The 15092-nt window shown below is 44.3% G+C and overlaps 1 protein-coding gene across 6 annotated transcripts in view; it reads left to right on the top strand.

Annotated features, from left to right (window-relative positions):
- Positions 1 to 15092, top strand: part of LOC130707583 (cyclin-Y-like protein 1) — an 88768-nt gene that overhangs the window by 2555 nt on the left and 71121 nt on the right. For 2 of the 6 annotated variants that reach the window (XM_057542722.1, XM_057542725.1), the window contains exons 3-5: positions 365 to 387; positions 746 to 871; positions 1266 to 1415. In XM_057542722.1, coding sequence (XP_057398705.1) covers positions 799 to 871; positions 1266 to 1415 — 223 coding nt within the window. In that variant the 5' untranslated portion in view covers positions 365 to 387; positions 746 to 798. Of the gene's footprint in view, positions 1 to 364; positions 388 to 745; positions 872 to 1265; positions 1416 to 13189; positions 13422 to 15092 lie in introns of those variants that run through there. The other 4 variants (XM_057542721.1, XM_057542729.1, XM_057542723.1 and 1 more) reach the window with 3 other exon arrangements.

Genomic DNA, 15092 nt, shown 5'->3' on the forward strand with positions numbered 1-15092 from the left:
TAATGCTGACGGATCGCATAAATAAATAAAGTAAAATAAAGACTCTTCACTGCATAATGACCGAGGGATCAATCCTAGACGAAGATATAACAATTGTAAATATTTATGCCCCCAACATAGGGGCAACTCACTACATAAGGCAAATGCTAAGGGCCATGAAAGGGGAAGCTGACAGTAACACAGTCACAGTAGGGGACGTTAACACCCAGCTGGCGTCCTCGGCAGCCTCACTACCTGCAGAACTTCTGACACTGCTCTTCCTTCCCAGACAGTGACCTCGCAGGGTAGGCAGGGCCGTAGGAGGTGGGGGAGGGGAGAGAGCAACAGGACTCCACTCACTGTATCCCTCTCTGCTTCCATCCAGGGCTGCTGTCACTGTGACCAGAGGTGAGTGTGCTGGGAAGGGGCTTGAGCCCACCTTTACCAGGAGACTTTGGGAACCTCCAGTCTTGTATCAACCCAGGTCACTCTGAAGCCCTAAGACTTAGGCTGGGTGGGCAGTGGGCGGGGCAGAGATGGATTATTAGACGTGAACAGGATTCTGGAGATCAGGGAGCCAAGTAAAGTCATTATTAACTTTAAAAGCTGTGGTCTGTGCAGATTTGGGGGGCAGGCTGGAAGTGCCCGCAGGCTCCTGTAGGACAGAGGACAAGTCTGGGGCAACAGAGAGGTGCCCCTGCCCTCCCCCCACCAGTCCATCATAAATCAGGCAGAGCACTTCTGATTTTCACACTCTGTTTCTCAGAAAGATAGTGGTGTCCTTGGCTCTGCACCTAGTGTTCCCACACTGCCTCCAAGATGTCAGCTAAAGCCATAGAGAGCGGGGGAGGAGATGCCACTGACCCCTTCCGGCCGGAATCCCCCTCTGATGGTGAGTGCCCTAGGGAAGCTCCAGAGGGCGGGGTGGCCCAGGGCTTGGGGTGCCTGAACGAGGGCGGAGGGGGTCTGGGTTCTGGCCTGGAGCTGCCACCAGGTGCACTGTGCCCCATCAGGTCTCTAACCTCCTGGGCCTCACACTCCTGCTCTGTGAAGTCTGGAACCTGCCAGCTCCGCGTTGGTGCTGGGTCTCCCTCTCTCTGTCTTCTCCTTGGGTTCACCTCCAAGCATCTTTGTCACCTCTTAGCACAGCTGCCATTGAGGTCCCCTCCCAACATCAGAGTTCTTGGGAGTTTCGGGAGATGATGGAGGGCGCCGTGTGGGGCCTCTGGTCCCTCAGCTGCCCACCCTGCTGGGAGCTCCCCCACCTCTTATTTTTGTTTTTCCAGAGGAGGATGAACCTTCCCAGTCATCCAACCAGGCCTCTGATGGTTCTCCTGGCAAGCCACCACAGGGGCCACCCCAGGGGCCAGATGGATCTGGCTCTGACCCCAGAGACCCACCCAAGGATGGAGGCAGCAATTTCTCCCGTAAAGCAGGTAACTGATCCCTGACCATCAATCCATGGGCCCTCACCCAACTCCCCACTGCTTAGTTCAGCCTTCTGAGTTGTCAGTGTCAGGCCCACGTTCCTGATAGAATCGCTGACACTCACATTGTCAGAAAAAGGGCACAGTATACATGAGAGATGAAAGAAATGACGCTCTAGAATCAGAGGAGCCACACTTCAGGACTTGGCTCTGCCTCTGACTTGCTGAGTGACCCAGAACCAGTCACTTGCCCTCTCTGGGCCTTGAATGGTTTGCTTTTAAGCACAGTGTAGGATGAGGTCCCTCTTAGGGCTTTCCCAGAGCCAGGTCATATTCTGTTAGGAGGGACGGAGGTGCTGCTCAGGCTCCAGGGCAGCCGGCAGGCGCAGGCTCAGGCTCAGGCACGGCTCCTTGCCGGTTAAGTCCACTGGCCGTGCCCGACCTTTTGGCCCCATAGCACCCAAGGCGGGTGAGTACCCTTTCTCCATTTTCCCTCCTCCCGTGATGCCCCAGGGCCTGGTTGTTAAAGTCCACCCAGGACACACCCTCGCAGAGCAGTGTCACGTGTAAGGGTGGGGCTAGCCTGGGGCCAGGGCAGCAAAAGACACAGGCTTTTTGTTTTATTTTTGGGGGGGGGGCCCATAGAATACACACAGCATTAAATTTACCAAGGTAACCATTTGTCAGCGTGCAGTTCAGTACTGTTGACTATATTCGCATTACCATGCAGCCAACCTCCAGAACTCTCTTCATCTGCCCAAAGTGAAACTCTGTACTCATTAAACATTAACTACCCATATCCTCCTGCCCCCAGCTCCTGGCAACCACAGTTCCTTCTGGCTCTAAAAATTTGACTAATCTAATCTAAATTCCACGGAGGTGGTATCATACCGTGTTTGTCTTTTTGTGACTAGTTTACTGTACTTAGCATAAGGTTCCCAAGGTTCACCTGTCTGTCAGAACTTGCTGTGTAAGGCTGAATGATATTCTATTGTGTGTATATACCACATGGTGATCATCCATTCATCCGTTGATGGACACTTGGGTTGCCTCCGCCTCTTGGCAATTGTGATCAATGCTGCTGTGAACACGGGGGTGCAAATATCTCTTCAAGACCCCGCTTTCCATTTCTTTGGATATATATCCAGAAATGGGATTGCTGGATCATATGGTTTTCTACTTTTAATTTTCTCAGGAACTGCCGTACATTTTCCATAGAGGTGATGGTGACTAGGGTGGCAGTGGTGGAGCCAGAGACAGATTGGAGTCATGCAGCCACAAGCCAAGGATTGTTGGCAACCCCTAGACAATGATGCTAGAAAGAGGCAAGGAAGGATCCTCCCCTAGAGCTTTCAGAGAGAGCCTGGCCCTGCCTACACCTTGATTTTAGACTTCTGACCTCCAGAACTGTGAGGGACCATGAGAGAATCAACACAGTTTGTGGTAGTTAATTACAGCAGCCTCAGGAAACTAATACGGGCAGACCTCATTTTATCGTACTTTGCAGATACTGCGTTTTTTACAAGTTGAAGGTTTGTAGCAACCTAGCATTGGCAGATATTGGTTCACATTTTTAGCAATAAAGTATTTTTAAATTAAGGTATACTCCGTGTCTTTTTAAACAAAAGGCTATTGCACATTTAGTAGACTACAGTATGGTATAAACATAACTTTTATATGCTGTGGAAACCAAAAACTTCACGTGATATTCGCTTTCTTGCGGTGGTCTGGAACCGACCCCTCAGTATCTCTGAGGTGTCCCTGGACAGAGATTGAAAATCCCATTGTGGTTGAAGGCTGCATTAGAGTCAGAGTCTATACAAGGAGGAGGTGGGAGTCTCTAGGGGGGTGCTGGACATTGGTAATAGAAAGGGGGCAGTTTCTGTTAGTGACAGGGTCTAGGGCAGCACCGTCCAATACACCTTTCTGCGGTGGTAAGCATGCTCTCTGCGTGATCCAGTATGGTAGCCACTAGCCACGTGTGACTGTCGAGTCCCTGAAATGTGGGCCGTGGGACTGAGGACCTGAGTTTTAAATTTTATTTCATTTTAATTAACTAAGATTTAAATAGCACACATGGCTAGTGGTTCCTATAGTGGCCAGCATGGGCCTAGTGTATGACCTTGGGTGTGTGTGGCAGAGAGTTCAAGATCTTTGGAAGTGAGGCATGAGAACTTCAAGGCCAGTTTGTTGGAAATATCATCTGTGCAGAAACGGAAACCCTCAAGACAGGTCAGGGGTACTGATGGAGAGGAGAGGTGATGGTGAGCCATGAGCTGCAAACTTCAAGAAATGACTGCAGGTCTGAGCCTGATTTCGTACCTTCTCTCCCTTGCCTGGGACCAAGGCTCCTCTTTGTGGGGAGCTGGCTGAGCTCACTCCTGCAACTCCTGAAATCTCCGGAACTCCTGGTCCCAGCTGCCCCAGCACCCCAGTCCCTGCCCCTGTCATATGTCCCTGCCAGCCCCAAGAGCTCTCAGCAATTCAACATGGTCCAGGCATGCTCTGCCCCGTGGTGCCAGGGGCTTCAGCCACAAGGCAGGATACACACAAGGAGCAGGGTGACTTCTCTATTTTTTTTTTTTAATTTTTGTATTTAATTTAATTTATTTTTTTTATACAGCAGGTTCTTCGTAGTTATCCATTTTATACATATTAGTGTATACATGTCACTCCCAGTCTCCCAATACATCCCACCAGAACACCCCCCCACCACTCTCCCCCCCTTGTTCTCTACACTTGTGTCTCTATTTCTGCCCTGCAAACTGGTTTTTCGAGGTTCCACATATATGCGTTAATATACGATATTTGTTTTTCTCTTTCTGACTTAACTTCACTCTGTATGACAGACTCTGTATGACGTAGATCCATCCACGTCACTACAAATAACCCAATTTCATTCCTGTTTATGGTTGAGTAATATTCTATTGTATATATGTACCACATCTTCTTTATCCATTTGTCTGCTGATGGGTATTTAGGTTGCTTCCATATCCTGCCTATTGTAAATAGTGCTGCAGTGAACATTGGGGTGCATGTGTCTTTTTGAATTATGGTTTTCTGTGGGTATATGCCCAGTAGTGGGACTGCTGGGTCATGTGGTAATTCTATTTTTCGTTTTTTTAGGAACCTCCATACTGTTTTCCATAGCGGCTGTATCAATTTACATTCCCACCAACAGTGCAAGAGAGTTCTCTCTCCTCCACACCCTCTCCAGCATTTGTTGTTTGCAGATTTTCTGAGGATGCCCATTCTGACCGGCGTAAGGTGATACCTCAATGTAGTTTTGATTGCATGTCTCTAATAATTAGTGATGTTGAGCAGCTTTTCATGTGCTTCTTGGCCATCTGTATGTCTTCTTTGGAGAAATGTCTATTTAGGTCTTCTGCCCATTTTTTGATTGGGTTGTTTGTTTTTTGTCAATATTGAGCTGCATGAGCTGTTTATATATTTTGGAGATTAATCATTTGTCCGTTGATTCATTTGCAAATATTTTCTCCCATTCTGAGGGTTGTCTTTTCGTCTTGTTTGTAGTTTCCTTTGCTGTGCAAAACTTTTAAGTTTCATTAGGTCCTATTTGTTTATTTTTGTTTTTATTTCCATTACTCTAGGAGGTGGAACAAAAAAGATCTTGCTGTGATTTATGTCAAAGAGTGTTCTTCCTATGTCTCCTCGAAGAGTTTTATAGTGTCCGGCGGTCTTACATTTAGGTCTCTAATCCATTTTGAGTTTATTTTTGTGTATGGTGTTAGGGAGTGTTCTAATTTCATTCTTTTACAAGTAGCTGTCCAGTTTTCCCAGCACCACTTATTGAAGAGACTGTCTTTTCTCCATTTTATATCCTTGCCTCCTTTGTCATAGATTAGTTGACCATAGGTGTGTGGGTTTATCTCTGGGCTTTCTATCCTGTTCCATTGATCTATATTTCTGGTTTTGTGCCAGTACCATATTGTCTTGATTACTGTAGCTTTGTAGTATAGTCTGAAGTAAGGGAGTCTGATTCCTCCAGCTCTGTTTTTTTTCCCTCAAGACTGCTTTGGCTATTTGGGGTCTTTTGTGTCTCCTACAAGTTTTCAGGTTTTTTGTTCTAGTTCTGTAAATAATGCCACTGGTATTTTGATAGGGATTGCATTGAATCTGTAGATTGCTTTGGGTAGTATAGTCATTTTCACCATATTGATTCTTCCAATCCAAGAACATGGTATATCTCTCCATCTGTTTGTGTCATCTTTTTTTTTTTTTTTTCAAACATCTTTATTGAAGTATAATTGCCTTACAATAGTGTGTTAGCATCTGCTTTATAACAAAGTGAATCAGTTATACATATATAATATGTTCCCATTTCTCTTCCCTCTTGCATCTCCCTCCCTCCCACCCTCCCCATCCCACCCCTCTAGGTGGTCACAAAGCACCGAGCTGATCTCCCTGTGCTATGCGGCTGCTTCCCACTAGCTATCTATTTTACATTTGGTAGTGTATATATGTCCATGACACTCTCTTACCCTGTCACATCTCACCCCACCCCCTCCCCATATCCTCAAGTCCATTCTCTAGTAGGTCTGTGTCTTTATTCCCGTCTTGCCACTAGGCTCTTCATGGCCTTTTTTTTTTTTTTCCCTTAGATTCCATATATATGTGTTAGCATACTGTATTTGTTTTTCTCTTTCTGACTTACTTCACTCTGTATGACAGACTCTAACTCCATCCACCTCATTACAAATACCTCCATTTCATTTCTTTTTATGGCTGAGTAATATTCCATTGTATATATGTGCCACATCTTCTTTATCCATTCATCTGTCGATGGACATTTAGGTTGCTTCCATGTCCTGGCTATTGTAAATAGAGCTGCAATGAACATTTTGGTACATGACTCTTTTTGACCTATGGTTTTCTCAGGGTATATGCCCAGTAGTGGGATTGCTGGGTCGTATGGTAGTTCTATTTGTAGTTTTTTAAGGAACCTCCATACTGTTCTCCATAGTGGCTGTATCAATTTACATTCCCACCAACAGTGCAAGAGTGTTCCCTTTCCTCCACACCCTCTCCAGCATTTATTGTTTCTAGATTTTTTGATGATGGCCATTCTGACCGGTGTGAGATGATATCTCATTGTAGTTTTGATTTGCATTTCTCTAATGATTAATGATGTTGAGCATTCTTTCATGTGTCTGTAGGCCATCTGTATATCTTCTTTGGAGAAATGTCTATTTAGATCTTCTGCCCATTTTTGGATTGGGTTGTTCGTTTTTTTGTTATTGAGCTGCATGAGCTGCTTGTAAATCTTGGAGATTAATCCTTTGTCAGTTGCTTCATTTGCAAATATTTTCTCCCATTCTGAGGGTTGTCTTTTGGTCTTGTTTATGGTTTCCTTTGCTGTGCAAAAGCTTTTAAGTTTCATTAGGTCCCATTTGTTTATTTGTGTTCTTATTTCCATTTCTCTGGGAGCTGGGTCAAAAAGAATCTTGCTGTGATGTATGTCATAGAGTGTTCTGCCTATGTTTTCCTCTAAGAGTTTGATAGTGTCTGCCCTTACACTTAGGTCTTTAATCCATTTTGAGTTTATTTTTGTGCATGGTGTCAGGGAGTGTTCTAATTTCATACTTTTACATGTTCCTGTCCAATTTTCCCAGCACCACTTATTGAAGAGGCTGTCTTTTCTCCACTGTATATGCTTGCCTCCTTTATCAAAGATAAGTTGACCATATGTGTGTGGGTTTATCTCTGGGCTTTCTATCCTGTTCCATTGATCTATATTTCTGTTTTTGTGCCAATACCAAACTGTCTTGATTACTGAAGCTTTGTAATATAGTCTGAAGTCAGGGAGCCTGATTCCCCCAGCTCCATTTTTCGTTCTCAAGATTGCTTTGGCTATTCGGGGTCTTTTGTGTTTCCATACAAATTGTGAAATTTTTTGTTCTAGTTCTGTGAAAAATGCCAGTGGTAGTTTGATAGGGATTGCATTGAATCTGTAGATTGCTTTGGGTAGTAGAGACATTTTCACAATGTTGATTCTTCCAATCCAGGAACATGGTATATCTCTCCATCTATTTGTGTCATCTTTGATTTCTTTCATCAGTGTCTTATAGTTTTGTGAGTACAGGTCTTTTGTCTCCCTAGGTAGGTTTATTCCTAGGTATTTTACTCTTTTTGTTGCAATGGTGAATGGGATTGTTTCCTTAATTTCTCTTTCTGATCTTTCATTGTTAGTGTATAGGAATGCAAGAGATTTCTGTGCATTAATTTTGTATCCTGCAACTTTACCAAATTCATTGATTAGCTCTAGTAGTTTTCTGGTGGCATCATTAGGATTCTCTATGTATAGTGTCATGTCATCTAAAAACAATAAGTTTTATTTCTTCTTTTCCAATTTGGATTCCTTTTATTTTTCTTCTCTGACTGCTGTGGCTAGGACTTCCAAAACTGTGTTGAATAATAGTGGTGAGAGTGGACATCCTTTTCTTGTTCCTGGTCTTAGAGGAAATGCTTTCAGTTTTTCACCATTGAGAATGATGTTTTGCTTTGGGTTTGTCGTATATGGCCTTTATTATGTTGAGGTAGGTTCCCTCTATGCCCACTTTCTGGAGAGTTTTTATCAGAAATGGGTGTTGAATTTTGTCAAAAGCTTTTTCTGCATCTATTGAGATGATCATATGGTTTTTCTTCTTCAGTTTCTTAATATGGTGTATCACATTGATTGATTTGCGTATATTGAAGAATCCTTGCATCCCTGGGATAGATCCCACTTGATCATGGTGTATGATCGTTTTCATGTGTTGTTGGATTCTGTTTGCTAGTATTTTGTTGAGGATTTTTGCATCTATATTCATCAGTGATATTGGTCTGTAATTTTCTTTTTTTGAGGTATCTCTGTCTGGTTTTGGTATCAGGGTGATGGTGGCCTCATAGAATGAGTTTGGGAGTGTTCCGTCCTCTGCAATTTTTTGGAAGAGTTTGAGAAGGATGGGTATTAGCTCTTCTCTAAATGTTTGATAGAATTCACCTGTGAAGCCATCTGGTCCTGGACTTTTGTTTGTTGGAAGATTTTTAATCACCATTTCAATTTCATTACTTGTGATTGGTCTGTTCATATTCTCTATTTCTTCCTGGTTCACTCTTGGAAGGTTATACCTAAGAATTTGTCCATTTCCTCCAGGTTGTCCGTTTTATTGGCATAGAGTTGCTTGTAGTAGTCTCTCATGATACTTTGTAATTCTGCGGTGTCCGTTGTAACTTCTCCTTTACATCTCTAATTTCATTGATTTGAGTCCTCTCCCTCTTTTTCTTGATGAGTCTGGCTAAAGGTTGATCAATTTTGTTTATCTTCTCAAAGAACCAGCTTTTAGTTTTATTGATCTTTGCTATTATTTTCTTTGTGTCTATTTCATTTCTTTCTGCTCTGATCTTTATGATTTCTTTCCTTCTACTAACTTTGGGTTTGTTTGTTCTTCTTTCTCTAGTTCCTTTAGGTGTAAGGTTAGCTTGGTTATTTGAGATTTTTCTTGTTGCTTGAGGTAGGCTTGTATTGCTATTAATTTCCCTCTTAGAACTGCTTTTGCTGCATCCCATAGGTTTTGGATCATCGTGTTTTCATTGTCATTTGTCTCTAGGTATTTTTTAATTTCCTCTTTGATTTCTTCACTGATCTCTTGGTGAAGAGATTTAGTAACGTATTGTTTAGCCTCCATGTGTTTGTGTTTTTTACGTTTTCTTTCCCTGTAATTGATTTCTAATCTTACAGCGCTGTGGTCGGAAAAGATGCTTGATATGATTTCAGTTTTCTTAAATTTACCAAGGCTTGATTTGTGACCCAAGATGGGATCTATCATGGAGAATGTTCCATGTGCACTTGAGAAGAAAGTGGAATCTGCTGTTTGTGGATGGAATGTCCTATAAATATCAATTAAATCTCTCTGGTCTATTGTGTCATTTAAAGCTTGTATTTCCTTATTAATTTTCTGTCTGGATGATCTGTCCATGGGTGTAAGTGAGGTGTTAAAGTCTCCCACTATTATTGTGTCACTGTCGATTTCCTCTTTTATAGCTATTAGCAGTTGCCTTATGTATTGAGGTGCTTGTATGTTGGGTGCACGTATATTTATAATTGCTAGATCTTTTTCTTGGATTGATCCCTTGATCATTATGTAGTGTCCTTCCTTGTCTCTTGTAACATTCTTTATTTTAAAGTCTATTTTATCTGATATGAGTATAGCTACTCCAGCTTTCTTTTGATTTCCATTTGCATGGAATATCTTTTTCCATCCCCTCACTTTCAGTCTGTATGTGTCCCTAGGTCTAAAGTGGGTCTCTTGTAGACAGCATATATATGGGTCTTGTTTTTGTATCCATTCAGCCAGTCTATGTCTTTTGGTTGGGGCATTTAATCCATTCACGTTTAAGGTAATTATCGATATGTATGTTCCTATGACCATTTTCTTAATTGTTTTGGGTTTGTTTTTGTAGGTCCGTTTCTTCTCTTGTGTTTCCCACTTAGAGAAGTTCCTTTAGCATTTGTTGTAGAGCTGGTTTGGAGGTGCTGAATTCTTTTAGCTTTTGCTTGTCTGTAAAGCTTTTGATTTCTCCATCAAATCTAAATGAGATCCTTGCCGGGTAGAGTAATCTTGGTTGTAGGTTCTTCCCTTTCATCACTTTAAGTATATCATGCCACTCCCTTCTGGCTTGCAGAGTTTCTGCTGAGAAATCAGCTGTTAACCTTATGGGAGTTCCCTTGTATGTTATTTGTCGTTTTTCCCTTGCTGCTTTCAATAATTTTTCTTCGTCTTTAATTTTTGCCACTTTGATTACTATGTGTCTCGGCGTGTTTCTCCTTGGGTTTATTCTGTATGGGACTCTCTGCGCTTCCTGGACGTGGGTGGCTATTTCCTTTCCCATGTTAGGGAAGTTTTCGACTATAATCTCTTCAAATATTTTCTCTGGTCCTTTCTCTCTCTCTTCTCCTTCTGGGACCCCTATAATGCGAATGTTGTTGCGTTTAATGTTGTCCCAGAGGTCTCTTAGGCCCTCTTCACTTCTTTTCATTCTTTTTTCTTTAGTCTGTTCCGCAGCAGTGAATTCCACCATTCTGTCTTCCAGGTCACTTATCCGTTCTTCTGCCTCAGTTATTCTGCTATTGATTCCTTCTAGTGTAGTTTTCAGTTATTGTATTGGTCATCTCTGTTTGTTTGTTCTTTAATTCTTCTAGGTCTTTGTTAATCATTTCTTGCATCTTCTCAATCTTTGCCTCCATTTTTATTCCGAGGTCCTGGATCATCTTCACTATCATTATTCTGAATTCTTTCTCTGGAAGGTTGCCTATCTCCATTTCATTTAGTTGTTTTTCTGGGGTTTTTTCTTGTTCCTTCATCTGGTACATAGCCCTCTGCCTTTTCATCTTGTCTATCTTTCTCTAACTGTGTTTCTTGGTCCACAGGCTGCAGGATTGTAGTTTTTCTTGCTTCTGCTGTCTGCCCTCTGGTGGTTGAGGCTATCTAAGAGGCTTGATGGGAGGCTCTGGTGGTGGGTAGAGCTCTCATTTACCAGTTTTATTTTACATAGGATGCCTCATTTACTAAAACCATAGATTCCAAGTTGCTCCATGAAAAATGTGATATTCTTAGCTGTCAACATTAGGGAATTTCCCCAATCACATTTTTAAATTGATTTAATGTGTTATTTTTGAAAACATAAGTTGGGATATCACAAAATGGACTTAGCCTGCAGAGGCTTACTTTCAACCAGAGAGCTCCATTTCCGTGTTCCGCTTAAGAGAACCCAAAATGATCTTCCTTCCCAAACCTCTTCCTTTTCCTGCACTATCTAAGAAAAAGTAACCACACTCTACATAGTTCCCTAAGCCAGAACCCTAGCAGCCATTTTTGCTTCTCTTTTCCCCTTCCTGCTCCATATCTAGTCACTGAGCACTTCTATTCTACCTCCCAAATGACCTCAGATCCTTTCCCTCCACTCCAATCTCTGCCACTGCCTTTAGTTTGAACCCTCACTCCTCTCTTAGATGAATATAAAGTCTCTTAATGGGTTTTGTTGCTTCCATCAGTCCTACTTATTCTCAAGCGTGACCTCACTACAAACCACCTGATAGTGACTCCTTAACTTCACAACATTCAATGGCTCTCAGGTTTCTGGGAAGAAAACCAAGCTCTTTACCCCAGCATCTACTTGGGGTTAATAGATCTAGGTTTGAATTTCAGGTTTAAGTACTTTGCAGCAGTGTGACCTCAGACTATTGGGCTTTCTAAGCCTTTGTTTTCTCACCGTGCCTGAGGTCACTGAGGGCAGGACTATTTTTCGCACACGGGTGCCTGGCATGTAGGAGGGACTAATCAATGTGGAATGAAGGGAAAGTATTTTAAAATCCACATCAAAAAATTGTTCCTCCTTAAAAAAAGAAAATCCTGATACACTATGCCACTTCCAACCAAATTTGACTTCTACCTTTATTTTCTGATGATCACAATAAGGTGCCTTTGGGGATCCACACAATCAGGGATCAAATCCTGGCCACACCCCTGAGCAATCATGTGACCTTGGGAACGTTACTTAGCTTCTGTAAAATCTGTAAAATGAAGGTTTCTGAGGATTTTGTTCCCGAGGGTTAAATGAGTACCTCACTTGGAACGGGGGCGGGCGCATAGTGTTTGCCAAATGTTAACTATCGTTATCATCTTCATCAAATCAAGACCGTGGTACTTCACTTTGTGACTCTCAAGTTTGTATGAGAAAATCGTGCTTTATGCGTTGTTGTTGGCTAAAGTAGGGAAACCTGGAAACTCCTGCCGTGGAAGAGAGAAACAGGCGAGAAAAGCGAGTTGCTGAATCCCAGCGCCTCAGAGGTGGGAGGGAGGAGTTCGGTACCTAATTTACTGATGAGGAAGTGGAGGGGTGACGTGTCCTCGAGTCTCATTCAAGACACAGCCACAGCTCTTTATTGAGAGTAGGACCAGGGCCCCGGGGGTTGCTATGGTTAAACTGTAGGCGGAAACTAACACTCTTTGGAAGGCAAGACCGGAGGAGCATTCAGTTATAAAAAACGGTCAAAAATTGGGGTGAAACTAAGTTCGTTGAGCAATACATCAAATGAGTCAACTGTCGACCCGGTGAAACCGAGTTGCTAACTGAACTGGCATTTTAGGAATAGGGGCTTTCTACAGAGCCCACTGACTCAGGACGGCTTCGATTAACAAACTCCCACGGCGCTTCCCGCAGGACCGGAAAGCTTGGAGCGCGAGAGATGAATGGAAACCAGAGTCCGGGGGCGCCGCTCGGGGGGCGGGGCAGCCGCGGGCGGGGGCGGGGCATTGTGAGTCACATGCCTGCGCTCTGAGGGAACTCTGGTCGTGATTGGTCCGTCGTAACCAGGTGACCGAAGGACACATTCCGGTAGCCTAGCTACTTTCAGTCGGGCAGGCGGTGGCGGAAGGAGGAGGAGCTCCGGCTGCGCTCTCTCCCTGCAGTGGCTGCGCGTCTCAGCGCTTGTCTGGTTCCCACCCCTTTTAAATAAGCCGGTCTGGTCACCGCCCTCACAGACTAGTTGGCTCCGGGGAGGCGGCGGCGGCGGGGGTGCGGCTGCCCCTGCCGCCCCTGCCCGGGGCCCGGCGGCTAGGCGGACAGGAGAGCGGCGGGCGAAGTCGCGTCTGCATGTGCGGCACAGCCCCGGCATAGCCCGGGGCTGCCAGTGCCCGCCGCGCCATTGTTGGGGGAGGGGGCGGCTTCTGAGCTCGGCGGAGTCGGGGTCGAGCGGAGGCGGCGGCGGCGAGGAGTGAAGGCGCCCCATGGGGAACTCGCTGTCTTGTTGCCTGTGCCCCAATGCCAGCCCCAAGTTGGGCCGGCGCAGGGGGTCAGCGGAGCCGGACAGTGAGTCTGAGGTCTACAAGGCGGCGGCCGGGAACGCGGTGGCAGTAGCTCCGGCGGCGGCTACCGTGGAACCCGCCGAGTTGGATTTCGCAGGTGGCGAAGGCCACCACCTGCAGCACATCAGCGACCGGGAGATGCCCGAAGGTAAGAAGCGGCTGGCGCGCCTCGCCCCTCGCGGGGTAGGCGCCATCTGCTCTCGGGCTTACCTCTGGCCTCCGCCGCCCCCAGGGTCCCCCGGGAGGGAGACGCCGCCTAGGGTTCCTTCTTGCCCGGAGTTGGCTCTCCCAGGGCTGGGCACCGGGGACGAAGGCTGGCTCTGCTTGGCGTCCCCACCCCTTATTCTTTACCAGTCGCGTCCGGCCAGTCTCCTTCCCTCTTCCCTACCCGAATGCCCAATTCTTTCCCCCGTTCCCATTTCCCAGCCCGGCCTGAGACCCTCCAATCCGCAGCCCTTCCTGTTCGTGGTTCTATTTAACATCTCGTGGCACTTAGCAGAGACTTTCTGGTGTATTCTCTCTTTTCTTAATGAAAACTTAAATACTCTAACTTCGGCGTATCCATCCCGTCTCCCTATCCAGATGGTACCTAAGCGAAGGAACTAGGTAAGGGCCTGATGATAGACTTCTGTTCGTTAAGGTAGTTGATACTCGAGACAATTAAGACAAACATTAGAGGATTTGTCATTTAAATTCAAAATAGAGATGGACAGAGTCAGTGTGGTGTTCTTAACTAAAATTCTTTGGATTTTAATGTTTTCAGTCGCCCTGATAGAAGCTACTTTATCCCTTCTAACTATAATTTGAACACGATAGGAAAGAAAATGGTGGGAGAGGGGCTTAAAATAACTGGGAACGGTGTGAAACGTTACTGCCACGGCTGCAGAGAATAGTTGTTGGGTTTTTTTTCTTTACCAAAGGAGACCCCATGGAGTTCTGATTACTTTTAAATTCCCACCTTGACACAAGTATGTCTTCAGCTGCACAGCCTTAACCGACTTCTTTTGCACGTTGCCTGTTGTAAGGGAGGGGTGAGGTGGTTCCTGAGACTGCTGGACAGAAGTTTCAAAGGAGAAAAAACAAATTCAGATTGTCATTTGTGATATAAAGGTTTGGGAGTTAACACACCACATCCATCCTGCAGAAAAATGTCTCCATGGCTCCCTCCTCCGCCCCCGCCCAGTAGAATACTATTCAACTTTAACAATGTTCAGGTAAAAGTTCTGAAGACTAAGTGGCTGGGGGTGGGTGTTGTCGGGGAGGAGAGGAGAGAGAGAAGAGAGGAAATGTTTGATTTTTGCCTCTAGAATTTTGGAAAGGGATGGCTCTAGGTTAAAAAAAAAAAATTCTGGGTAGCATAGTGGCACTTTAATAAAGACTGTTCTTTGAAGTATAAAACATTGTATCATAAAGATGTTAAAGCCCCACTGGCCCATTTGTTTCATTGAAATGCCAGAGATTATTTCATTATTTCATAGACGAAATGTCTTACAGCTCTTCTATTTAAATTTTAGTTGGGTTTATTTAATTTCTTTAAAAGTTAGAATAATTAAGCCTGTGGATTCACCCTTATGATGGACGTGGCTTTGTAAGTGGAAAGTACTCCCTTTTCAGAATAGTTAGATATTGTGAAAGAATGAACACATTATGTGAATTAATTGTAGCTTTAAACACAAAGCATGTAAGTACTTGTGAAAACTGCTCTGCTTGTTGGTATAAGGTAAGCCTCTAAATGATTTTTAAAAACAGTTAGTAGTTGGCTAGTGTAGGATGAGAGACGAAAATTGGACCTTTATAGAATTCTTTTCAGATTTACAAT

This window comes from Balaenoptera acutorostrata, chromosome 3 (genome assembly GCF_949987535.1).
Source record: "Balaenoptera acutorostrata chromosome 3, mBalAcu1.1, whole genome shotgun sequence".
NCBI lineage: Eukaryota > Metazoa > Chordata > Mammalia > Artiodactyla > Balaenopteridae > Balaenoptera > Balaenoptera acutorostrata.